General features: G+C 43.5%; 2 protein-coding genes across 2 annotated transcripts in view; one reads left to right on the top strand and one right to left on the bottom strand.

Annotated features, from left to right (window-relative positions):
• Nucleotides 1-420: 420 nt before the first annotated feature.
• MOGAT1 (monoacylglycerol O-acyltransferase 1) lies at nt 421-24215 on the bottom strand. Its single transcript, XM_023933233.2, has 6 exons — nt 24012-24215; nt 14035-14213; nt 13423-13624; nt 10665-10839; nt 7022-7221; nt 421-4078 (listed from the first exon to the last, which is right to left on the bottom strand). Exons 1-6 carry the CDS (start codon nt 24103-24105, stop codon nt 3924-3926), a joined length of 1005 nt encoding a protein of 334 aa, XP_023789001.1. The 5' UTR covers nt 24106-24215; the 3' UTR covers nt 421-3923.
• A 1105-nt stretch (nt 24216-25320) lies between these two features.
• The window catches only part of FARSB (phenylalanyl-tRNA synthetase subunit beta), a 37096-nt gene continuing 35542 nt past the window's right edge, over nt 25321-26874 (top strand). The window contains exons 1-2 of the mRNA XM_086844299.1: nt 25321-25452; nt 26402-26457. Coding sequence (XP_086700425.1) covers nt 25395-25452; nt 26402-26457 — 114 coding nt within the window. The 5' untranslated portion in view covers nt 25321-25394. The remainder of the gene's footprint in view (nt 25453-26401; nt 26458-26874) is intronic.

The raw sequence follows: 26874 nt of genomic DNA, 5'->3' as shown, positions 1-26874 counted from the left end.
TGAAGGAGAGCCTCTGTAGGGTAGTAGCCTTTCTAGGGTTTGGACTAAGATTTGGACTCCTTCATGCAACTTTCACTTAAAATCCAAACCTTTCTTCAAAACTCCAAAAGCTGTTATTCCATCAATTCCTCATAAGATTGCCCACCCTCCCATGTTCCAACATCCCTGCTGTGCCCCTTGGCACTGATTGAAGGCTGCTGCAGCTCAGTCCTTCCCTGCTGTGGGTCTCTTCTTCCTCAGACCTTTTGGAACCCCATCAGGAACCTGGCTTCAGGCTCTCCTCAGGAGATTGCAGCAAGCAATCCATCCAGATTTCTCAGTGTGATACGAGCACAGCCTGACAGCCAGGCTATTGTGACCCCTTGAGTTCAGCCAGGATCCTCACCCAACAGCAGTGAATTCCAGTCAGCACAAGCCCACTTTGGTACAAACCTTTATTAGCTGACACCTCCTTGCCACAGCTATCATTGAAACAGCTGACATTCATATTTTACAGGTACCATAAAAAGTTACAAAGTGTAAACTATGCTGCGTAGTCCACAAAGTAAAAATACTCAGGAATGACTTTCTGTCAACAGAATTTGGCACAGAGGTGTTCACACACGAGGGAACAGGCAGGTAATTCATCCTGAGTGTGTCAGGGAGGCAGTGTTTGCACAGTTTAGAGGCAGAGCTTCTCCTGTTGATGGATGGCTGGCTTCCCTGGGATTACCTGTGCCATTAAAAGGCACAAAGAGAAACACCCCACGAAGCAGGCCCCAGGCAGTGTGGCATCCCCACCAGGAATCTGAGTGCTGCCCAGTTCTTCCAGTTCCAGCTGTGGGAGGGTGTGTCACCATTCCTACCAGCTCCTAGCTCTTGCTTTGTCCAGCATGAGCTGCAGCTGGAGACTCTTGCTCCAACAAACATGGGCAGCTTCCTCGTGCCTGTAGCAGCGCTGGGACTGGTGCCTGTGGTAGCCAAAATGGGTCTGTGGCTGCCAGGGCTCTGGCCTTTAGGCTCAGGATTGTTTTATAGATCCACACACAGGTCAATACCTTAGATGACACCATGTCTACCACATTTAGAGACAGAAGTTCTACTTTCAAGTAGTCCTGGGTGCACTAGACAATAAAAAAAGGTACTTTGGAAGGACCATCATAAGCAATATGCAGTGGTAACTGAGCAACAATAAATATTTGAGTTGTTTGGAGATTCTATTGTTGTTTTTTGTTGGGCTTTTTAGTTTTTGGGGTTTTTTACCATCTCCATTGTTACAAAACAATGATAATATCAGTAGCCATAGCAACACAATCCCTACTTCTTCTTCCTAAGCCAATTATGGATGGTACAGAGAGCCCACAGATAATTTCCTCATGGAATTCAGAGGAAAGGCTGTTTATAGGGTATCCTTTGGACCAGATATTGTCCCAAAATCAGTGTCCACATATTCCCAAGAAATTTTGATTAATTTAATCAACAAAAAACAATTGTTACTTTCCATCCTCAACCCAATGCTAATATTTTTAAAATTTACAGCCTGATTTTCTCTATCATTAAGGTAATGGAAAAAGAGCAGACTGAGAATGAGAGGAAATATCTCATTAGAGCAGATGATCTAGGAGAGAGCAGTCTGACATAGACTCCAAATTCTTCTTTCATGAATAATCCTCACTGCTCATCAGGGCAGGCAATAAAGAGTCAAATTCAAAGGAAATTTCACGTAGCTGACTAAGAAAAAGCAAGAGCTCAGGGGTCATCCATCATTTGTACAATTCTCAGGACCCTGAGACCTCTTCCCAGGTAACAAACCTGCCATGTCTGATCTCCCTAGAAACATGCCCTTTCCAGAGCTGAAACAGTCCTGATTTTAGGCTGGTGTCAAACTTGCAAAACCAGAGTGCTTCCTCTTCCCAAACCCTGCTCCTAAACCCCATTTTTGCTGAATGATAAGCCACCACTCAGTATTTTCCATGCACAGAGACCACAGATCTCAGCCCAGGGAAAGGAGGGCAGAAAGTGAGGAAGCAAGATGCCTACACCACAGTGATCATCAGTGATCAGCAAAGGCGTGGAAAGGGAGGGCAAGCACACATGGTACCAAGCTCAGGTAGAGGTGGATTGTGGACACATTGACAGCAGTCTGCCAGGGAAGAGGGGCTTCTTCAAGCACTGAAATTCCAGCCCTGGTTCCCAGAAAGATTGTGTCATTGTAGGGAAAATGAGAGCAGGACTCAGTGTTGGCTCAGTGTTGTTTACATCCGGATGACAAATGGGCACTAGAAGGAAGAGCCCTCTTAAGGAAACCACCTTGTTGCTGGAGGGCTTTTTGAAGCACATACATCTGCTCTGTCTGGCAAATACTTGTTTGGCTTTGGGGTGTTGGTTCAGTTGGAGCTCAGTCCATTTCCATTCTTTTCTTTAAACACCTTCAAATTGCTAAGATATTTTCTTTCCAGAGTTCTGCCTTGTTCTCAAAGCCCCAGCTGTGTTTCTTCTAAGAGCCTACAGCCCATTGAATACACAAGGTGTCCAGTGCTGCTATTCCTGGAGCACCTCAGTGCTCAACTGAGCCAACTGAAGATACCCAGGCTGCCTGACAAGCCCATGCATGACCTGTCAGAGCACCTAACTTATGTAATGTTTAGGCACCAAAACTGCTTAGAGCAGAGCAAACTCTTCACTAACATCAGACCTGCAAAGTCTGCAGGCAGACAAAAAGCATTTACAAATACAAGAATTTATCTCATAAAAATTCAGTAATATATTACAATTCTTCCCATGCACAATACTCTCCAAGACCTAGGCATTTTCACTGAAAAATAGTTTGGCTAAGATTTTTTTCTTTTCTCTTCTGAAGTGGATATCCACATTTAGGATAGAACTTTTCTCCAATTCAGGCACCTGGTTTATATACAATGCATCCTCTTATAACCTGCTGCATCCTAGAGCTATGCTCACACTGCCTCGGCACTGCAGCTGTGTCACCCTGCAGCACCAGCTTAACACACACTTCCCCACATCTGTCAGTGGGGAAAAAAAGGCATTATCAAGTACACTTTTCTTGGTGAAATTTCAGAACTGACTGAACAAATTTGGCTCCCTTTCCTTCTGTGCAATGCTTGACATAGGATTATTTTTAATTTGTACAGGATGAAGAGTTCACATGATTCCCTCACTTTTCCTGTTCTGTGCCTGCCATCTCTTCTGAAGCTGAAACTACCAAAGCTGCTTCACCTTCCAAACTTATGATCCAAAGCACAGACTGTCCAGAAAAGTCACATCATTCAGTGCTTCCCACCACCCAGCACACACATACACACCAAAATTTCAACACACTGTTCTCCAAACAGAAGGTTTGCTCTGCTCCATGACTTGGACAGAACATTTTTTCCAGTATCCTATTCAGGGCTGAAGGTTCCTATTTATTCTTGAATTCTCATGTAAGTGGTTTACAGTAGCCATCTGCTGAAATCATACACCTTCATTCCTGTGGAAAAGCAGCAGGGGTTTCTGACGTTCAGAGAACAATCTGATATCATGTTTGATAAATGCTGGTAAATCTCTCAACCTCTAATCGAAGGCTTCTTGGGTTTATACTTCTGCTGCTGATCTCCTGCTGGGGCAATTTCCTATGCTCAAGCTGTGGGTAGGTACCATGGTGGTAAGAACATCTGTGTGGGGTCTCTCACTCGCATTTCTGGCACACATGAACCTAAAAGAACAACTCAAAATAGCACTGGCTTCGAGGCTTACATCCCAATGATCCCTCCCCCCACTGCCCAAGAATGAGATAAAAATCAATAAATCATCTAATAATCCATCCTTAAAAGTATTCCTTTTACAAGGATAATTACAGATTGCTAAATGTGGATTGCAAGAAAGACATCTTTCAGCAGATACTGTTTCTTTCCATGAGATTCGGAATTACAAATTGTAATTTTCTACTCGAAGATGAGAGATTTATGTGCAGGGATGCCATAATTGCTTTTGTGTTCTTCAAATAATTTCTTTAGTTTCTGTAGATACAATGCATGTAGCTGATCAATCTCTTCAGTGGTGGGGTTCAAGTTCTGTTTTACAGGGATGGGGCTTCCCACTGTAAATCAAACACAACAGCATTAGTGTCATTGATATCTCTTTTTAAGCAGAACTGCTGTCCTTTCTGTAAGAGCTCCACCACAGCTCCCAGCCAGATGGCAGAATCACAGGACAATTTTCTTATCCTGGGGTCTGATCCTGCCTTTCACAAGCTTGAGTCCTGGGTCTGGTTTTTCACTTCCTTTTGCTCAAGTTCAGGTAAAATTAATTAAACCCCACCCCAGCATTTCAGTTTGGCAGCAAAAGAACGAATGAGAAGAGACATAAACTAACTTGAAGGAGCAGTTTACACTTCAAGATACAATCCTATGCGTCATGTGCTGTCTACAAGTTCAACACAGTATTTAAACACTGTCTTCTGATTTGAATAGTAAAACTACTCAGTGTGAGGAACTTGCTTAAGAGGACAGTGGTGCCCTCAATCACACAGTCACATGAACATGACTGAAGGAAATATTTATCTTCCAATTTATTCAAAATGGATATCACTGCACCAGAAATGTTGTTGGTGACCTCAGCCTAGGAAGGGGTAGCACATAAATCCCCTAAACCCTGTGAGGTGTCTCTGAACTATCCGCTGCCCACAAATGTCCCTGGAACCAAAATGTTATCCAGGCACTGTGCAAAAGCCTACTACCTGCAGGTGACTCCATGGAAATCCAGAGGGCAGCCTTCTCTTCCACAAAAAGCTATGGCTAAAAAGTGGATTGCTAAAAGAAGTTTCCCATGATCTCAGTCTTTCCTGTGTTGTTCAATCACCATTTTTTGACAGCTGTTCTTGCATTGGAAGCACTAAGACCTTAACAGACCTGACTGGGATTACAGAGGAAGTCTAGAAAAACAGAGAGCTAAAAGCACCCCCAGGAATTTCCCAAAGGCACCTGAAAATTCCTTTCAACAGATGTTGCCACTTCAGATTGGATGGTGATGACTAAAGGGAAGCCTAGCCAGAACCACAAAGGGCTGAGCCTACATTTTCCTGCTGCAGCTCCAGCTGCCACCAGCTCTCAGACCCTGTGTGGTGCTGAAACTCAGACTTTACATGGCTGGGGTGGGAACCCAGCCCTGCATTGAGCAATACCTTAGAGGGGTGTGAAATCAATATACATACAATACAGGATTTCCAGAGGCAGGACAGGAAAGAGCAAACAGACCCCAAGCCCTTCTGCAACAGCCTCTTCTCCCAAGAGTGAAGATTTCTTGTGGGACTGAAAACTACACTCATCCCTCTAATATTATGTGCAGCTTTAAGGAACTTGCTTAATTTGATATTTTAGAGTTGTTTCTATTTCTGGAAAAAAGTAATAAAAAATAAAAATAAAGGAAGATCAAAAGTACTTCACTCATCAAGCCCCAAACACTCAAACTTCACAGATCTTGGCTTAGCTGGATGGCTCTTGGATCCATGGCTCCTGAAGCAGGACTGAAATCACCCATACCTGGCCACGTTGGCAGCACAGCTCATCACCTCAGGTGAGCTCACTGTGCCTCTGCAGCTCTCAGGAGCTGAGCCAATGCTTTCAAAGCCATGTTGAGCCATACCAAGAGCACCCCACACACTTCAAAGGACACAGGGATGTTGTGATAGTTCTCAAACATGGGGGAAGAGACACAAAAGGCAAAGAACCTCATGAGGTCTTACAGGTTCTGTTGCAAGACTCTGGTCTTGCTGATTTGTAGCACTCCTGTGCTTTTGTCATGATGAAGAAATGCCTCAATGAATAAGACATTTTAAGCTTCAGAACAGTCCTGGTGTTATCAGCCCAAAAAAAAAATGCAGATTATAGATCTCATCCAATACATCTCATTCCAAAGCTTTGATAAACTCTTTGGCTTTAAAATAAGTGGCATTTTTAGCCTGCCTATGTATAATGCAGGCTTTAAAAATTAAATATATTCAGATATTCAACTGCATGAACTGATAAAACACAGATCTGCTTGAAATTTCACATAAAAAGAGCTATGTCCTTGTCTTAAACATTTTTATTTGTTTCATACTATGATCAAATCGACCTCATATAAAGGGAGGGCCACCTTCAAAGTCCCTTGTGGAACACCAGAAAAGCTCAATTTTCTTTAGTTCACTCAGGTCAGAATCTAGTTAAAATGATTTATCAAAAAATTTACAGACAGACAGATATTGCCTTTGCATGAGACCCAGAATCACCTATTTTGCAAAGGTATGGTTGTCAATAGCACTTGTAAAACCATCAAAAATATGTTCAGTTCCACACTCCAGTGAGAGTAGATGAGCAGTAATGAAAGCTTTTGGGGAAAAACACTCTCCCAAACTGCCTGGCATGCACACTCACAATTAAACATGACAGGCTCTTTCCAAGGGAAAAAACCAAGAGGGAAGGAAACACCTCAAGACCTGCAAAGCCATGCAGGTAGCAGCCTGCCCAAGGGCTGTGGCACCACAATGCATCCTCTCCCTTTCCTCCTGCATCTCTCTCTGTCCTGAAGAGCACCAGGTCAGGACCACATAATCACCTTCCAGTAGCCCTGCTCCAGAGCTCTCCTGGGGTGGCTGTGCATCAGCTGGAACATCCAACTGCTACTTCTCTGCAGAGCTAAGAAACTAAGGTTCTGGGTTTCTCACAAAACAACTGCAGCATCCAGAACCCACAGCAACTGCTGCAGAGCTGTGGCAGCCCTCTCATAAAAACTGGACAACTCTTGGATTTCTTTATGGACTGCCAAGGATAGAAACCTATGGATAACTGAGAATGAAGAGTAACATTTGGGCTGGGACAGAAAGGGGAAAGGGAGAAAAGAACTGCCCCCTTTAACTGGGAAGGACAGTAAACCTCACATACTTGTTTTAGATGCACAGTAATCAATTCTGTTAGGACAGATTTATAAATTTATAGATGTTATCAGCACACTGATGAATTTCAAAACATTTGCAAACACATTAGAAAAGGTGCAGGGAACTTACCAACAGTATGAATAGGTTGCCTGTAAGGTATTAAGCCAAAACTGTACTGGAATACTCCTCTAGCATGAAATAGTGGTAAAGCAAAGCCCATTATCTTTTGCAGCTTCTCCTGTACATTCCTGAGCCATGAACCTTTGGGGTTTGCAACTTGCTTGAATAGTTCATTTTCACCAAAGGAAAACACCGGGACCAGATGAGCCCTGTAAAACAAAGAGGACACTGAGAATTCTACATCAGCCTGGACTTACACTTCAATTCACATCAGCAGCATGGAAACAGTTTCACAATAACCAGCACAGAGAGTTTCAGCAGCTTTGGATTTCATCAGCAATAGGCATTCAGCTCTTCTCATGTGCACCAGCTTTTTGGATGCCTTGGCTGGTTGGTGTTTTAAAAAAAGAGTAACTGGCACACAGCTAGCAACTTGCTTTTGGCAGTATTTAGTTGGTTGATACCTATTGCAATTTGTGACTGTTTGGAATTATGAAAATGAGTAATTGCACATATCATAAGTATGTCTTTATCCACCACTATTTCAGCAAGTCCACCTTTGTTCCACTACAGTTTTTTTCCCTTGGCAAGCAAAGAAACCTCATTGCTAACCTTATAATGATCCCAGCTGGATGGCATCAAAAACAGATCTTGGCTTTCCCTTGTCTTTTGACCGGAGTAATGCGTGCCCTTGATTTCAGCACAAAAACCATGATAAAAACCAGACACCCTCACAGACACGAGTGCAATGCCAAATTCCTCCTCTGCTGTCCAATTCCCAGTGAAACCCTGATTCCTCTGGACTTCTTCAGAAACAGTAGCATTAATCCATTTTTATCAGAGGTCACATCTTACCCACAGAAATTACATGAACTCACTTTGGCTCTTGCACAGACTAATGAATTCTCATTCAGTTCATGAATTGGCCTGGAAGGAAAGGCACTGACTAGCTCCTGGACAAACTATTTGAGTGGATAGAACCAGTGCAGTTGTCTTCAGCAGGTAAACCCATCATTGTATTTAAAACCTTGGCTGCAGTATGGTTTTTGATTAATGCTTAGTTTCATTAACTACTCTACAGAGTTTAGAGGGAAAAAAAAAAAAAAAAAGCAGGGTAATCCTAAGCAGCCTCTGATTGATTCAGAGATGTTTTATTTTCTATACTTAAATCTTGGTTTCTGTATCTTAGTTCTATTCTGTTGGCACAAAACATTGTCAGAATGAATTTCTGCAGAGCTGTGAATGCCTGAGGAGGATGCAGTAAGGACAGAGCTGGCTGGAAAACGCTGTGGATAGTCAAAATCCACCTGTACAATTAAAAACAACTGCTTCAACAGCTTCTTTGGCCTGAGAACTCACACAGACTATCATTCCCACATACTATTCTGACTAGTGTCTGCTCAAAGTTTCTTTCTCCAGTGGATTTATCACCATGCCACCTGTAAAAGAAATATCATAAAGCCTGGTGTTTACTGTGGCTGTGTAAACACTCCACTTTTTACTACAACACAAAGACAAACAGGAACATCTTGTGGTGCAATAGCTGTGGTGTCCTGACACTGTGGGATTTGTTTTAATCTAGTGAAGGCTTTTGCAAGATGCTATGTAGGAGGCTGAGACAGAAATAAGTAACTTACAATTGTGAAATTAAAGATAAGTTATCTGATTCATCATTTGTTTTGTGTCTTTAGGATTTCTTCACTTCATATCAGATATTTGTACTACCTTGGACCAAACTGTATTTTGCAGAAGTGCAGAGGATTTTTGCTGACATATTCAGGCCACATTTGACAAACTCCTAGCTGAGGAACACAGCTTTTCTGTGCTGGCAGCACAGGAGCCAGGGCCACAGAGCACAGCCCTCTGCACTGCCCCTTCCTTCCTGTGTTGGTATTTGCTGTTGCAGACCATGAGCACCAGGAATGTGTGCAGGCACTTGTTGCAGATGGGTCATCTCATCTGCATCCCATGAGCTTCCCTTGTCCTGTCATTTCCACTCCATTTGGAAGTTTTCTTCCCATTTTGTTAAAAACAAGACATCAAAACCAGAAGCGATGCTGAGTCTTTGGGCAAGAGCTCTGTTGGACTCACACTGGCCCACTGCCCTGCTGGGCAGATGAGAAGTCAGCATTCCTGTTCTTCACACAGAGGCAGGTTTTTGTGCTGGTGTTTGTAGGAATGACCTGGAGCCTGCTGGTTACAGTGACCATGTGGGTTGTAGCCCTCAGGCACTCTGGCAGAGGTGGGAACTGCCAGCCAGGGGAGGGCTCTAGACAGCCATGACCCTTTTAGAAAGACAAGGACCATCACTGGAACTGAAGTAAGTAATGGGGTAAAGGGGCCATTCCTGTGTTTTGTAAGTGTCCCACTCTTGCTGTTATGTGTTGGAGATACTTTTGAAATCAAGGTCATGAGAGGCACAGGTGTATCTGATTTCTCAATCCAAATCAATTTAGATGAGAGATAACCACCAACAACCTTTGTGATATGACAGACCAGACATCTACCAACATACTCAGGAAAAAAAAAAAAAAGTACCTAATATTCTTCTAGTCTTTATGGTTACAACAAATAAAATCTAGTGACTGTTGAGGATTCCACTGAATTAATCAGCAGTTGAGCAAAGATTGAATAAAGACTCACTTAGACAGTAAACTCTTAATTCAAATACACAAGACTTTTTTCTGGGTACAAATTAGATTAATATGTTACATTCAAATAGCAAACAAATTCTTTACGAGGATCCTAGTGATATGTATAAGAAACATCCTTAGAATTTTGGCACAGAACAGTTTCTAGAACAGTTTCTAGTTTTTTGCACTCTGTGTAAAAGCAGAGAGCTCCTCTTCTCAGAGACTGCCTTTTCTCCAGTTAATAGCTTAAAAAGCTCTTACAGATTTCTCAAAACTAGTATTTTTTTCTCATTGCTTCACATGTCAATGTATAATCCTGGGAGCTGTCCAGAAAGTATAGCCAGAACAAATCATTGGTTTCAATATTTCTAATACACAAACCATCTAGACCAGACCAAAACAAATACAACAGCTTTGTGTAAATCACTCAAAAGGTACTGATACCATCTCTGTTTAATTACATACTGATGGCTGCTTGATTGTAAAAAGTTACCTAGTTTTTCTTGAGATTTTCACCAAAAATTCCCAGGAATTTAGTTTTGCAAATGGCAATCTTCAAAAGAGAGTCTTTAGAATAACAGTGAAAACAAATCTTCCTAGATCATAATTTTCAGTGATTTAATGAAACAGGGCTTGGCTATCCAATTCGTTTGTTTGTTTGCTTAAAATGATAAAAACTTTCTACCTTAATGTGTCTTCAATTTACAGAACAGAAAGAATGTCTGCCCTACTCAGAAAACCAGCCAAGATTTACTAATATTGTTTCATAATTCTTACTCTTTGCAAGAAACAACTGAAATAAAACAAGATATGCTAATAACACCTACTGTTACAAATTATGAAAGTCAAAGGGAGTTTTCAACACTCCCAGATTGGATTTAGGTGGACAGACTGGCTCCTGTGCCAGACATCTGCACATTCTTAGACACTTAGACTCTTTCAAATTCTCTAATTTTATGTAGTATGAACCATATTTAAGAATCAATCTGCATTCAAAGCATGCTTCATGGAAGACCTACCCATGTTTCAGGGCCATTTTAATAAAGCCTTTCCTCTTGAGGATGTTCAAGGTCAGGCTTCCAGGATGCGCATTCAGAGATTCCTCTGCTCCTCCAATCACAATGACAGATGCGTGGCCACCTCCTTCATTGCTCAGCACGTGTGAGACACTTTCCTTGGATGCAGAAACCATTCCTTCAGGAGGAAACATTTTAAGAGTGACCACTGGATCTTCATGTACAAGTTCAGTGGAATTTAAGAATATTTTTAAATATAGAAATGATGTTTCAAAATTATAACAGCACAGAACAGGTTTCAAAGGTCTGTATTCAACCTCCTCACTCTGCAATCGACTGTGTTTTGGGCATGTGCTTTGATTTCACACTGAGGATTTCAATGCTGTTGCCTATTGCAAGAGTTTTGAGTTCTTCAGGGTGTGCTCTTCTGGCAACTTAACTCCCCCTCAAGAGACTCTGTGCCCAAGAACAGAGGAGGTGAATGGCAGCAGATACAGCAGGTACTGCTGAGAGGCAGCAGCTAAAGCTGCGCAGCAGGTGGATATAAACACAGGCACAGAGGGGTTAGCAGAATATATAGAGGACTTGTTAACTCAAACATGGAGCTGCAGTGCCAAGCAGACCCTTCCACTCTTTTCAAAGCTATAAAGCAGCAGCTCCATCTAAGGCAATGGCATGACATCATTAGAAGAAGCAGAAATGACTCATTTCTACCATTCCTGATAGCTGCATCAGCTCATTCTCTATTAACCAATCCCAGGCATTCATCAATATTTATGCTAAAACAGCAGATTATATGAAGTTTTCTGGTACTCCTGCTGATCCAGACACTTCTAATCAGAGGCACACTGCTGTACAGGACTTTATTATCTCCTTAGATCTTGCTCTGGACTTGGTGCTTTGAAAAATCCCTTTTCCAGCAGATATACACCTAATCTTTCAAAGGTTCCTTTTCTTTCTTGCCCTAAGTTTTATTTCAAAGGTTTATAGTGGTCCCATTTACCCAGAAGCCATGTTTAATTACACTGTGTTGAATTAATATAATCTAAGTGACAATTTAGAGCTCAAGAATAGTTTATGTTGTTGTTTTTGCAGAGCTGAAATTTTGGATGTGCTGCTCCCTGCTTGGTCTTTTTTCTAATAGGGACAATTACAATGTGGATTATAAGAATGTTGTGAGAGAGGGAAGATGACTGGGATCTACTTTTGAGAGCTGGCCACCAAGAGGAATAGCTTGCAACTGGAGCAAGTCCAGACCTCAGTAAAAAGCTACATCCATTTGCCACATATGCTTTCACAGTCACCGCTACTCTGAAAATGCAGCTGACCTGGGACTCACAAGTAATTCAGGTGATGCTCATTCATGTCAGCATGCATTTTCCCTGGAAAGGAAAGCAGAAGCTGCTGCCTTTCCCCAGGACAAATGTGCCTCCTGCTGAAGCTGAGCTGTCAGGCTGCCCACAGGGCAATGCTCCGTGCAGCCCGGGAGTGACGCAGCTGCGCTGCCAGAGGCAACGACTGCACGCTTTAGACAGGCAGAAAAAGACTGGGAAAAGAAACGTTGTGCCAGGAGCATGGCTTTCAGGACATGGAAGATTTTGCAATTGTTTTGTGATTTGACCGGTGACCTGTAATACACCAAAGGTCCCCTCTCATTTATCAGCTGCATACCTGTGAAAACAGAGCTCCAGTGCTGGCTATTCTTTAGTGTTTTTTACTGCAGTCATTACTCATTCTGCAGGTAAATATTTGTTCCCATGGGTCAAGATGCCAAAAACATGTAAATCTGACTTCCAGACAATGATTAAAAGACAGTGTTTAAAACTGCAATGTTCTACCATTGCCAATCCCTTGTTTAGCAATAAAGAACACCCTCAGAAATTACATTTGCATGGAAAGGCATTCTCTGATATGTTGAAGTATGCACAGATAAGTAAATCTGATATTAATCTGGGCAACATCCTAGACATGTTTCTGTGAATGAAGCAGTGGAACAGCTTCTCTGAGATTGCAGTGTTTGTGTTGCAGTCATGAATAAAGTTAAAACTCTGCCTCCCAGACTTAGTCTGGTGTATCAGAACATGCTTAAATGCTGTAGTTGAGTGAATTTAAGTAAAATAACTCCTGCATTAAACCACTGGAGGGGAGCACTGGTGCATATTTCATTCTTCTCATTTTTCTGTTCCACCAACTTGATTGCTTGTTATTTTTTTCTTTTATTACTGCAGTACCGATCATGAATATCACCCCTTTTTGACAAATGCTTCTCAGAACAGAGCAAAAAACTCTTTAGAGTTTACATCTCAATTAAAATTACACAAATTTGCAACATGGGATTTCAATGAGAAGCAGGTAATTAAGTTCTGAGTATAAAGATATTTGTAATGTGTAAGACTAAGCCCTTCAGGTAAGAGATTAGCCTGAATTTGTTTTACATGTGCCTGCTAAATAAAATTACAAATTATTATGTCCTTCTCTTTTTGTACATAATGGATACTCAAGACTGCTCTCTGATAGCTCAAAGGAATACCAAAAATTTCTTTTCAGAAAAAAACAACTTAGTGATATAGTTTTTAAAACTATTAATAGAACCTTCCAAAATTTTTTGCCACAACAGTTCATCATAAAATAGAGGTTAAATTTAGCACCAACACTGATCCTTCTGAAATTACTTACCATATATAAGAAGAGGAATAGGCTCTACATTAGTAACAGAAGCTAAAAGATGGAACAACAGCTGAGACATTCTGCTTTTACCTACCAGCACACATTATGTATTCTCTGAAGAAGGGACAGCCAAACCAGATGGGCATGATATGAAGATATGGAGTAAGCCCAGGAAATAAATTTTTGAAATGAGATTCGGTGCAAAAGTTTCCAAAGGCTCCAGCTACCAGGACCCCATGAGGGTGAAAGCCAAGTAAGTAGTTGTGATTTGGGTTCAGTTCTGAAGTTTTTATAAGCTGAAAAATAGAGTCAGTGGTGGGCATTATAATATTTACCTCAAAAACAACAGTCATGGAGATTGCACATTGACAGGACATAGAAGCAATGACAGTGAATTTCCTTCTGAGCACTTAAAACTACTGTCCTGCTTTACAGATAAACACAGCTTAAATAGGTGTGTCAGGATACCATTTAGACACCCTTTACAGTCTAGCATTTACTGTCCTGAAGCACTACCTTGTCACCCAACAGTCCAACGAGAAAACCACGCCCTGTCCCTTTTGTCACTATATCTCAGATTTCCCATGCTTTAGAAAGAAGTTACGTTCACCCTGGAGTGAGTATTAGAATTTTAGCAAAGATAAGTCTTAGATGTGTGCCCATGCTTATGGCTATTCAAGCTGTTTGTGAGAAGCCTTTCACTCACATGAATGGGAAAGTATTCTCTGAAGTACTTCCAGACAGTCCAGCTTCTGACCCACTGGGACCGTCTGCCCCCAGCACATGGTGTTTCCCAGTCGAGGTAAAGCCACAGCAGGTACAGAACAGCAAGGAACCAGAAGTTGCCCAGGATCAGGATCACAAAGAATCCACAGCAAAACTCTGCTACAAGAGACAAAAAGTGTAAGCATGGCAAGTGTTAATCACATCTGTGTCCTTTTAAGACCTGCATGCCCAGCCCTGGTATGTTTTTACAGATTTACACAAAATGCACACAAATTGAACTCAGCTTATTCAATGTTGCATTGTTACAGTGAAGGTGAAACATCACAAGGGTGTATCACCTCCATGTATTATTTCTTCCTCTACTGCATAACTGGATGTTTGGTAGAGAGCATCTGGTTTACCTAAGGCAAAATAAAAGGAGACAGCAAGGGCTAACAAGGATGTAATGCTTCAGGGAGTGAGAAGAAAGGAAAGCTGGGTAAGGAAAGAAGGGAAAGGAAGCCATGGCAACATCTCTTCTAATTACAGGGATGTTGGGTAATCATTTTCTCTTTCTGAGCTTCACTATCTATAATATGGGGATGGTAGTTCTCCTCCCAGCCAAAAGTGCTGGGCCAAGGAGATGCACTAGACAAGACCAAAACATGAAAAGGTCTCACTTCAGCTGCTTAACACGTCAGTCAGTGGAGAAGTTCAGCACTGCTATGGAAGCACAATAGCAGGCAAGTCCTGATACTTTCAAACCCAATTAAGTTGAAATTGTAACATCTTGCTACAATAGTGATACAAAAGAATTGTATTATACATAATTCAAGGAGCAAGAAAAAGCTGTTTGGTTAAATACAATGTGCTACTTGTGGCTCAACCTTGAAACAATTACTCAGGGAAATCCTATGGAAACTTTACGTTTGTAGAACTTGCAGAATTTTAGTCTTGCAGCGTGTTGAGCAGCCCTGCTCTGAGATGTCTGAGGAGCAGGAGAGGCTGCTCTCTGCCCTGTGGTACCCCTGCAGCAGCCTGCTTGCTCTGCCACCTCCTGAACAAACCCCATCAGGCTCAGGGATCAGATGCTGAAGTCCAGGTTGCAAGGGAGCCAGGGCTTTAGCATCACAGACATATACAAGCAAAACAGGACCTAGTTCTCAGTGGAAGACTCATGGGCAGAGTTGCAGGAACCCAGCGTTTGTCAGAGATATTTTAACAATGCAGAAGCAGTACTTTATGTCTCACAATTGTGTGGCCTTCATGAGGGCAATATCCTGTGAAGTCCTAGAAGAAGTTACACCAGTGAAACATACTGAACTAAATACACCACTAAATAGAGCACACTTTAAAAGAAACAACAGAAGGACTTCAGGCAATTATTTGGCTCACAAAATGCAAAGTATTATCAGAATAAGTAGATGAACCAAGAATGAAACCCTCTCATCCTAGTTCAGATCGCCTTCATTCAGGAGAGATATTACTTGGGTGTTGAAAAGTCAGTAGATTTCCTAGACTATGCAGATTTCAAGCTGAGATCTCAACTTGGTCTACAGGCAGACTTGCATTTCCTCCAGTCTGAATATTTACTTTTTCTGTACTTCAACCAACTTGCTCCTGTGCCTAGTTTGACTGTGCCTTCAAAATAAAATTGGATATCTTGTCTAGAAGGGGATGAACATTTCCAGCAGGAATATGTGCAGAAAAATATGGAATTGCATTTGCTCTGAGGAAGGGAGAAGGAAATGACCATAAAGAAAAGCAGGAGCAGGATAAAATCTACCATTTTCAAGGATACTCCATTCTTCAGTACTGAAGTTCACTGCTTCCTCCTCAACAAGCAACTCCAGTCTTACACAGAAAAGCATTTGAGTAAAAGCTCTTGAAAAACACCACAGTTAACTGAGGCCCACAGACCCCCAAAGTCAATGTGGAAAACTCACAAGAACTGAAACAAGTTCTAAGGAACACCATTAGTGCAGGACAAGTAACACAGGTGAAATATAACACTCAGTTTCTCAGGGAATCCCACTCTAGCACCACTCCAAAATAGGGCACAGAAATCTATCAAGGAAAAGTCATTACCTGTTTCTTGAAGAAGAGATCCTGAAATTATAGAAATTTCTAGGAATTTATAATATGGACAGGACACCAAGGTTCTTGGTTTAAGTTTGATGAGAAGTTTTTTTTCTAGCTGCTATAAATCAATTAATCTGCTATGCAAAAATTAGCAAGTATTTATATTTCCTACCCTTTCTTTCAGAAGCAATTTTGATTTTACAGAGAATCAATCACATGGCTTTTTAAACACAGAATCACATGGCTGGCGTTTTACTCTCAGTTTGCTAGCAAACAGCTGAAAAGATCTTTGTAGCCAAGCATCCTTGCTGTGAGAGCTAATTACACCAGCAGTGAAAAGGCCCAGACAGCAGTACCCAATCCTATGCAGATAAACACACACCAGATCAACAAACTGCTGCTCTGCTTTAGCTAGGACACCTTCCTGAGTGCACACAAGGTATGGGGAGATAAGTATGCTGTTAGCACTTCCTAAGGGGAGCACAGCATCCTGTAGGACTAAGATGATTAGTGCATTTCCAATGAGACATGTGAGGCAAATTCCTTTTACCATACCTCCTCATTATTTCAAGGAATTAGCAGTCTGCAAGATGATGAGCTCCCCTTAGGATGACTCAAACCCAATGAGCCTATAAACACAAACCTGATGTTTTCTCCTTCAGACAAGACAGTGAGTAAATAAATAGCAACCATTTTAGCTAAATACATAAACAAGTTCCAGGCAAAAGGTGAATAACTTGGGATTTGTCATTCTACAGCATCATTGTGTCCTTGGATGTAGTCCCTGTATACATTCTAAGTGTAATTTTTTGGTTGAACTTGAATTAGAGCTTTGAAAAATCTCTGTGTATATATATATATTGGATTTTGGGGATGGTTGAGGGGGCAGGAGGAAATATAGATTAAAAGACAAATCACTGGCATGGAACTCTGAACACTGGGTTTGTGAATCAATGTTGGCGTGTCACTTCTCCTCCATTTCCTATTTACAACACATGGATACTCATATTTGGCAACAAATGGATGAAAATCACTCTGTGTAGTGTTAGCTACCAGCACGGAAAGCCATCCTGCCCAATGATGCTTGTACACCTGATTCTTCAAACAGTAATTAGGCTCTAAGCTTGCAGCTGGGGGCACCAAATTTATAAAATAGTTCAAAACCAGAGAGAGGAAGTAGGAAAAGAGCACAGGTTAAATCTGGAAATTGGAAGCTTCAAAGTCATTTGGAGATACTAAGGCATCAAAAATGTTTCATTAACATCAGTTGTGAAAGCCACCAAATTCAAGGTTGGCCCTAGGAGAGAGGGCTCCCATTCTACTCTGAGCAGTCATGGACAGCATGCCTGGGCAGTGCAGGTGTGTCCCTGGTGCCAGGGGTGCTGGTCTCACCCCAGCAGCACTACAGGCTCTCTGCAGTGATCCAAAAGCTATGCAAAGGAGCTCACTCTGAAACCTCAGGACAGCTCTGAACTCTGAGCTGGTTCCTGCCATGTCCCACATACAATTAGCAAAGCTTTCTCTAAACACATGATGCTGCTCTGTCTTAAATGAGCTGGAGACATTCAGAATTCAGCAATTTGAACCTCATCCCACCAAGGACACGGTAAAAAAAAAACATCTTTATCCCCCTGTCATCCTAGCAAATACACAGATGCAGAAGTGATTCTTAGTATTGCCCCTCCTGGGGCTTTAGGAATATGTATGTGTAGCAATACACACTGCAAGGTGAAAAGCTCATTTCTTACATCTGTGGACACAGGGGAAAAACAAAAACTAAAAAGAAAAATTACATTCTTCAACAACCATATTGATGTATGTACAACAGTGCTGTTCCCATCCTTAGTTTTCAGAGCAGCAATGTCTCTGAGCTAGGTTGGGAAAAGAACTTTGGAGGGAACACAGAAGAATTGTACCATGATGTTTTCATCCCTAATGAATGTCTGCTCCTCACTATCATTCCTCAAGCTACCACTGATCAGTGGATTTTGGCATTAAAACAAATTTCCTCACTTACAGGATACTTTCATGCAGAAAAAGGAATTAATCAGCCTTAATTTTTGAAAATATTCTCCAAATTATTTATATATATCATGAAGAAAAGGACGGAAATTCAAATGAAGGAACATCTACAGTAAATGGATTCCAATATTCCCAGCAAAATAAGACCTGAGACAATAGGCAGTATCTGAGAATAGGCAGCCTGCCAAGGCAGCAGTAAGCAAGTTCATGCCTCTGCAGAATATTGCTCTGCAGGCTTTTACATAGAAAGCCTTTTTAAAAGAAAATGGAGACATAATGTTAGTCCTGTCCTGTTTAAAGCCCACTGCTCTGCAATTCTGTCAATGGATTTCCACCAGTAACACAGGAGCCCACTGACACTTTGTATCCATAGCAGATAAGGACTCCCCAGAAAAAAGAAAAAAAGGTGGGAGTTTATTTAAACTGACTGCACTGGAAAACTGTTGGCATCCCCAGGAATTTAGTAGCCATGGCCAGAACTGAGGTGGTTGGGCAGCCAGCATTTTTTGGATATGGGTCAGTCTCCTGTGAGGGCCTTTGTCAGGTTATTGGTTACAATTAGAGACACAAAGGTATCTGAGCATTCCTACCAAAGAAGCTGTATCTCAACAGTGCTGTGACAGCAAACACAAACCTTCAGCTTTAGAGGCCTGTTTTTGCTGAAATTTGGTTCCAAGTTCCCAAGACCTTCCACTGGCAAATACTGATAAACTAGAGATATAGAGCATTACACACAATTGACTTGGAGGTAGAGTGGCCTGGGTACCATAAATCCCCAAGTTACTAATTGCCAAATACCAAGACAGCATGCCAAATTTAGTCTACATATTTCCCATTTCTTTTCTTTCTCCTTAGGCATTCACAGTCACTTATTTTCACATAGAGGTTGTCAAGCTAGGGTCTCTGGCCTGACACAGAGACATTTTTTCTCATTATTTTTGAGAGATACAAACAAATAGACACATGGTTAAATTCGCTCCCTAAGATGTAGGTAACAGAGGCAGCATTCCTAGAAATACTAGTCAGTAAGTATCCTGTTATTCTCTGTGATCACACTTTAGTCCCTACCCATAGGCCACCAATAAACTTCACAGATAAATGAGCACAGAGTGACAAAAACAAGTAGAAATACCAGCCAGCTTGCTTAGGGAGGGCTCTTGGAGTTTAGCTGAGTTTTCCTAAAGCATCAAAAGAGTCTTTTTGAAAAAGACTTTGAGAAAAACAAAACCATATTAGCTATCCAGCTGTAGCTGATGAATTAAATCAGCACCAGAGAATAAAACATCATGACATGTTTGCAGAACAGGTTAATATTTGCTTTAGCACATTACACTGACACCTTCTTTCTCAACACAGAAATCACTTATTATTCCAGCAGCAATCTCTCACTCTGTGGCAAATGTTTCATCATTTCTATTCTTTTAGGGAAGCCAGATCCACAACTCAAAATTGTGTCCAGCAAGTTCAATTAACAGACTGCTTCATCCTACATGCACAGAAGTTTAATCACTAGAGAACAGGATGTAGTTTAATATATACCACTGTCTTCAGCATATTATTTTGTGGTTTTGTGCATCTATTAAAGCATACCTTATGTTATATACTGATTTTGCCTTATTAAGGGTTTCACAAACAAATACAGGGGTGCCTGCATAACAGTCACTTCCTAAACCCCCAGTGAGGAGACCAGGGACACTGCTGGGCCCCAAAAGTGGGCCTAAAAAGATGCACCATTCTCTCTGACCATCATTCTTTCTCAGAGAAAAACCCTGATATCCCTACTGGAGGGTTAAACTCTCATTTCCCTCTCTCTTTGTTTGGCCCAAGACTCCACCACTCCAACCAGGTTGCTCAGTTTTGCATTTGATTTTGTACATGCTCAAACCCCACATGCACAAGCTCCATTTTCACATCATGGGCACAGAAGTTAGCAGGAACACATAGCTCACCTTCTAGCTTTACTTTCTTCAAAAATGTTGTCATTTGATTTGTGTACATTAGAGAGAAAGGAAAACAAAAGGCTGAAGCACTGGGAAAGCAGCACTTCAACCAAATCTGACTGATTTTTCTTTGTTTTAATGGTTTTGCCTTTAAATGAACCCTTTGATCTACCTCCTACCTGGGTGCTACTCACCTCCTGATACAAACTGAACCTTGCTGACAGATGTGCAGTACTGAGGCACACAGCTAACACACACCAAGGATTAATGCCCACTGCTGTGTGCTGTGTGAGAAACACAAAACCTACACCTGTTCCCAGTAGGAGGATATCAGACATAATGGCAAATGCAGCAAAATTAACTCAAAGTTCTTTAGAAAACTATTTCCAAGCTTAAAAACAAAGATTTCCTGCAAACACCAGGCACATCCACTGCATTCATTGACACTGACAATTTCTTTAGTGCACATGAACCTGTGATACAAAAATGGGTGTTATGTAACCTCTTTGCTTTGTCAGTCCAGCAGCACTTACAGGCTTGGAGATTTTATTTCTCCTGGTGACTTTCTGCCTGGGGTTGGGTTGGACAATGGCACAGAGAGATCACACAGGCAGCACACAGCCTCACAGGCAGACATGGTGTGGGTGTTGCACGAGCTCGGAACAGGGCCACACCTGGCCCAGGACTGTCAGCCCCTGGCCAAATGAACAAATCTCTAATAACTGTAATTACAGGCATAAAACTACCATCTGTAAAAATTGTCTGGTTTGGCCTTTTATAAAGTAGGTACTACGACACTGAAAAACTTAATGTCTTTGCTGTTTCAGCAATATAATACTAAAGGCTTGACATTATGCTTCAGCCTGATTTGTGCTTAATATGGTGAGAAACAGCAAGATTTTAGCATTTGCCAGTTTTCAGTTTTAACAGCTTTTGTTTTCTGGACTCAAGATTGATAACACTTGTCTTTCAAAAGACAATTAAAACACTTTTCTCTTCCATGGAACTTATACCCAAACTTTTCTGGCCTGCTGTACTCAGAAAACATAAGATAGAAACCCACAAGGCATTTTCAGCTAACACACGGTGGGAATCCATTAATGGGCTTTTCTCTCATCTAATCCAGAAACTCTCACATACACAGCCCAGTATTTCAGAACTTATTTTTGCTTCTGGTGTCATGCCCCTGGATAATGAACAGGCAAATCACTGTTACAATGAAAACTTGTCTTTTCCCTTTGAGGGTGAACTTTGGCAGCTTGCAGCACAGAACAAGGAAGCACAGGAACTTACAGCCAGAATTTTAAAGAGGTTCCTTTTGTATATAATGAAATTCTGTGCACATCTGTACAGCTTTTTTTGAGACAGAGGCATGTTTACAGCAGAAGCAATGGATCTGGAGTACAGATCCAGCCCAAGCTGCTACACTGCATGAAGAAGCAGAACTTTGCTTGTACCACGCTGCTGCTGCCATTTTTTCAGTATTTGTAGACTGATTCACTCTTTCTACAGTCGGGATGAGATTTAGCCTTCAACAACTACTTCATGTCTGTATGTCAGGCCAGCTTGTGAGTCTCACAAGTAAGAGGGCATTTTCAATCATCAATTCCACAGTCTCAGAAAACCATGCAGCATTACAACAAAGCAAGCCTGGAGAACAAGGGCTTTTTACATTTTTCAAGATAAAACCAACAGTCCTCTATCCAAGTCACATTTTTCATTCTACGTTGTAATAGGCTCATATTCCCCTTACAGCTTATTCAGTGTGCAAAATCACTTTTTAATGCATCTCTCACCAGATTTGAAGAATATCACCGACCAATTCAGCTTTTGTCATTCAGGACACTAATTTTCAGAGTTCACTTACTTGATCTGTTAGTCCTGTAGTTCATTTTACTAAGCTATGGCACGTTACAACATACCTAGATGGACAACTTTAGCAGCTAAGCCAGTACCCAATTATTCACTGCTCTGAACAGAATCCCTCTATCTCTATCATGAATCATTAGTTGTCATAGGGTATTATCTGTTCAAGTTTTCACATGCAGATATGTAACACAAGACAGACAATCAAGATTGTGCTTGGCATAAACTAGTTCCAGACACACATTAACCCCCAAAGAACACCTAAACCTCCAGCCTATTCTGTGATGAACTCACACAGTATTTCACTTGTCCTGAGGCATCTCCTCCCTGATTTGAAAGTGTCACTATTGAATCCCAAGCTTACAAACAAACAATGGCTGTTCAGGGGAAAAAAACCAAAACCAAAAACTGAAAAATCCAGACATGGAGCACTCAAGAACATCAGAAACCAGCCCATTTCTCACTGCTTTAAGTTATTTAGGATTTATCCACCTGAATTTTCCTGCAGCAAAGTGAAACTTTTTGGCCAGATCACTGGCTGCCCTATCACTGAAAGTGTCTGCCTAAGAAATGACAAGGTCACCTTGGTCAGCTCTAAAGATAAACATCCCCATGGTGCACAAACAGATTATTATTATTAGAATCAAATTGTTAATCAAGCATTCTTGCAAATCCATTTTTTCATGATCACATGAACTAACTATACTCAACATAAACGGCCATAAGACCATTTCCAAGTTGATTTTCCTTGACGTTCCCAGGCAGTGCCAGCTGCAGATGACAGTTCCCTACTTTGCCCACTAAACTACAAAGAGGGGATTTTCTGCATCCCAATCACTTCTAGTAAGCACAGGAAGATGTGGTTTTCTGCAGCAGTATTGCTACCTTAGGGGAAAAAAAAATGTTTTCTTCCACTGCTCCTGAACTTCCACTGCTTTATGAGACTTAAATAATGGCTCATGCCAAAACCTAATTCAATAACAGAAAATTAAAATACAGACTACTTACAATGCAGCCACAAACATAAACAGTTTATCTTTTAACTACATATAATTTGGAGGTAACAGAACATCTGCTGATTATTCTGTGAAGATGCTTCATACCCTCCATACTTCCCCCAAATCTTTCATGTGTGGGCTAACCTAAAAAAAAAATAAATCTGAAAGACATCAGACTATCTGAAGGATAATATATTTGCAAGACATACAAGGAAGATATGTGCCCATCCTTTTCTCCTTGTAAATCCTAGAGCATAAATGATCATGAAGTGTTCCAGCATTTCCAATAATACACAGGTGACTCTGTACCTCAGAACAGACTGCTCAATAACCACTTCCCAATTTATACAATCCAAGGATTTAGTCTCATAGAGTTAAGGCTTATCTTACCTTATCAAGTGATTCGTTTCATCGAATTTGAGATACCTACCCATGTGAATTGGATTTTCTGCTGTGAATAGGTACTTAGTAATAGGTGTCTATTAAGATATTAGGAACATTAATTATAGAGGAATAATCAGTGGAAAAAGATTACCAAGTAGAATTAGCAACACTTTCATAAAGCCAGTGAGGATATTTTTCCTATATTTACAGAAGTGGCTGCATTTGAGTCAATTCACTGACAATGCCCATTAATTTTCACTACCTTGTTAAATGAGAATTTTATTGAACTACAGCATATAAAGTTATTTTACGAAATTACCAATGAAAACAGCATTAGTCATTTACCAGACTTGGTCTCTTTCAATAGAAAAGTTGCTGTCAGAAACCTACTGTGCGTCTCAAGGAGGAGGCAACAGACATTAGCTTTTTGAGATCATATTTGAAGAAGAACCCGTAGAAAGAAATAGACCCCCAAAAAAGAGGAAAAGCCATCCAAAGCTTTCAGGGAAGAAAGAAGTGCGATGCTCTTGCCCGCCCGGGGATCTGCTCGCCCCCGGCCGCTTCTGCACCCACGTGGAGCCGCGGGCTGGCACCGAGCGATGCCCAGGGGTAACGCCGGTCACCGAAAAAGCCGCTTCTCGCCCTTTCCTCTCTGGGCCAGGGGCAGGGAGGATGAAGGCTGTTACCCAGCAGGAGGAATGAGAAGATCCACTGCAGCACGGCGACTGTCTGGATCCTCCTCTTTAGAGGGATATTGATGGGGGCAAACTCGACCTTCATGCTGTCGGAGAGCAGCGCGGGAGGCGCGGACCTGCCGGCTCCGGCTCCGGCTCCAGCCGCCGCACCTGCCCGCTGCGCGCCGCTCTGCCGCGGCCCCGGCCGTGCAGGACGCGCCCCTCCCGCCGCCGGCGCTGCCCACGGCCGCGGGTCCGGCAGGCGGGGACGGGGACGGGGAGGCGGTGCCGCCCGCCCCGGCCGCGGGAACCTGATCCCGGAGCAGGAGCGGGCAGAGCCCGGGCGCGGCTGCGGGGGCTGGCGGCTGCTGCACCCCCTCCTCCCACGGGCGGCCGCTTCACGCTCCGCAGGAGCGGCACCGGCCGCAGGCACCGCGGCTCTGCCGGAGCGAGCCCCGCGCCTGCGATCCAGGTGTGTCCGCACCCAGCACCGGGGCCTTTCCCCTCGGAGCGGCCGGAGACCCGGCACTCCGGGCCGTGCTTAAGGCTCTTACCAATAAAGAGCTTATGGAGCTGACCCAGAACTTAAAGAGTTCCTGCAGTGTTTTGGCGTCAAGCGTTTCGTTTTTAATTAAACAAGCACACGCACAGCCTCCTCCCGCCCGCGGCGTTTCGCCCGGGGTGTTCGTGACAGGGATCGTCAAAATAAAACTTCGGAGTGAAAAAGAAACCACCCCCCGAAACTTGCACAGCGTTGCCCAAGCTGACCCCACTTCTGCACGGGGACGGCGGCAGCGCCGGGATTCCCCATCCTCCATGGGGACAGCGGCACCGCCGGGACTCGCGGTCCCACACGGGGCCGGGGACAGCGGCACCGCCGGGACTCGCGGTCCCACACGGGGCCGGGGACAGCGGCACCGCCGGGACTCGCGGTCCCACACGGGGCCGGGGACAGCGGCACCGCCGGGACTCGCGGTCCCACACGGGGCCGGGGACAGCGGCACCGCCGGGACTCGCGGTCCCACACGGGGCCGGGGACAGCGGCACCGCCGGGACTCGCGGTCCCACACGGGGCCGGGGACAGCGGCACCGCCGGGACTCGCGGTCCCACACGGGCCGCCCCTCCCGCCCAGCGCGGGCTCCCGGCGCTGGCTGATGTCACCGCCGTAGCTGCCCGCCGCGGTGCCGGGGCTCGGCGCACCGCCCGCCTCCTCCCCAGGGCCCGGACGGGATCGGAGCAGCCCCCGGCCGCCCGGGCGCGCTGTCACGGCGCCGAGGAGCGCGGGGGGCGGCGGGCGCGGGCGCGGGGCTGAGGGCGGCCCGCGGGCAGCGCGGCGGGAGCGCGGCGGGGCCTGGCGGGTGCGCGGCGCAGGCGCAGCGCGGGCCCGGGCCGCCATGCCGACCGTCAGCGTGAAGCGGGATCTGCTGTTCCGGGCGCTGGGCAGGAGCTACAGTGAGTGCCCGCCATCCCCGCCATCCCCGCCGGGCTGCCATGGCCGCGCCGCCTCCCCCGCTGCCCGCCCCGGCCGGCGCGAAGCCCCGAGCGCGCACGGTGCCGCCGCCCTCGGCGCCCTGCGTGTCCCGGGGCTGCGCCGGGACTCTCGGGGAAGCTCCGGCCTCAGAGCGCCGGTGGCTCCCCTGCCGCCGGCTCCTCGCCGGCCCACGGCACGGCAGGCACAGCCATGTGTTATCCCTGGCCCCTTCGGGCCATTGCCCCTACACGCACTGCTCGAGATATCTCGGGAAATTGCAACCACGCGTCTCCGCATGGCGGTTCTGGTTGGAGTGTCACTGTGTGTGTCAGGATCTGCTTAAACGAAGGAGAGAGAAAAGGGGAGAGCAGGCAAAGGGAACAGTGAATAGCGTGGGGTTATTCAACTCTTCCTTCTCGGCTCAGGAAGCAGATTTAAGAACTTCTCGGCCGGAGAGGAGTGTTCAGGACATACAGTGGTTTAGACGAGAGCCGTTCAGCCCGGTGCAGATCTGCATTGTCAGATCAGGCCTGTGTAACTCACATGTTACAACGCAGTTGATGCAACCTCTGTAGATCAACCTGAGTGATCAGAATAGGAGCTGCCCAGTTACTCCCTTCTGATTTCATTATCTGTTCAGGCCAGAGTTGCTCTGACAGACTTGGCTGAGGAGCAGAGCTCCAAAGATCAGAAGCCTTCTCTTGTGGCTGTCAGAATATCATGTCAGTAAATTGACTATGTACTTGTCTGACAGCACTAAAGAAGCTGCTCCTCAGATGCAAATATAAGGAAAATTCTTTAAATTACTTTGACCTTTTTTTTTTTTTTCAGAATAGAATTTGTTGCCTTGTTTGAAAACATTCCAAACTCAGACACAAAAATAAGAGCGAGGTCTGCTTATTAACCAAAGTTCACCCTCTTCTTTCACAGCGGATGAAGAATTTGATGAGCTTTGCTTTGAATTTGGTTTGGAGCTTGATGAAATTGTAAGTAATGTTTTTCTTTATCACTTTTTGAGTAGATATAGCATATTGACAGCATTGTTTTTTGGTAAGAGTTTGTATAGCACTGTTTCCAGCATGTCCCCTGGTACAGTGTTGTAATGGACTGTATTAACACAGGTGTTTTGAATCTGGAGAAAACCCCTCAGATTTACCAAAGTTACTGCTTTGGAAGCAAGAGACTCCAAGATGGCATATTGCAATACTTTCTGGAGGTCAACACTCTGTGCTGCTTGCTCTTCAGTCTCAGGCACCGTTTTATTTAGCAGCATAAATAATGGCCACAGAGCATGTACTGCTCATATTTTACAAGATCTGTTTGGCTTTGTTTGAAATGTAGTTGTCTGTGGAATATCCACAAAAAACATTTGTCCTGGACATTGTTACCTGAGTTGTAACTAA

This window comes from Cyanistes caeruleus, chromosome 10 (genome assembly GCF_971803275.1).
Source record: "Cyanistes caeruleus chromosome 10, bCyaCae1.hap1.1, whole genome shotgun sequence".
NCBI lineage: Eukaryota > Metazoa > Chordata > Aves > Passeriformes > Paridae > Cyanistes > Cyanistes caeruleus.
This window is presented reverse-complemented; position numbering and strand designations above follow the sequence as displayed.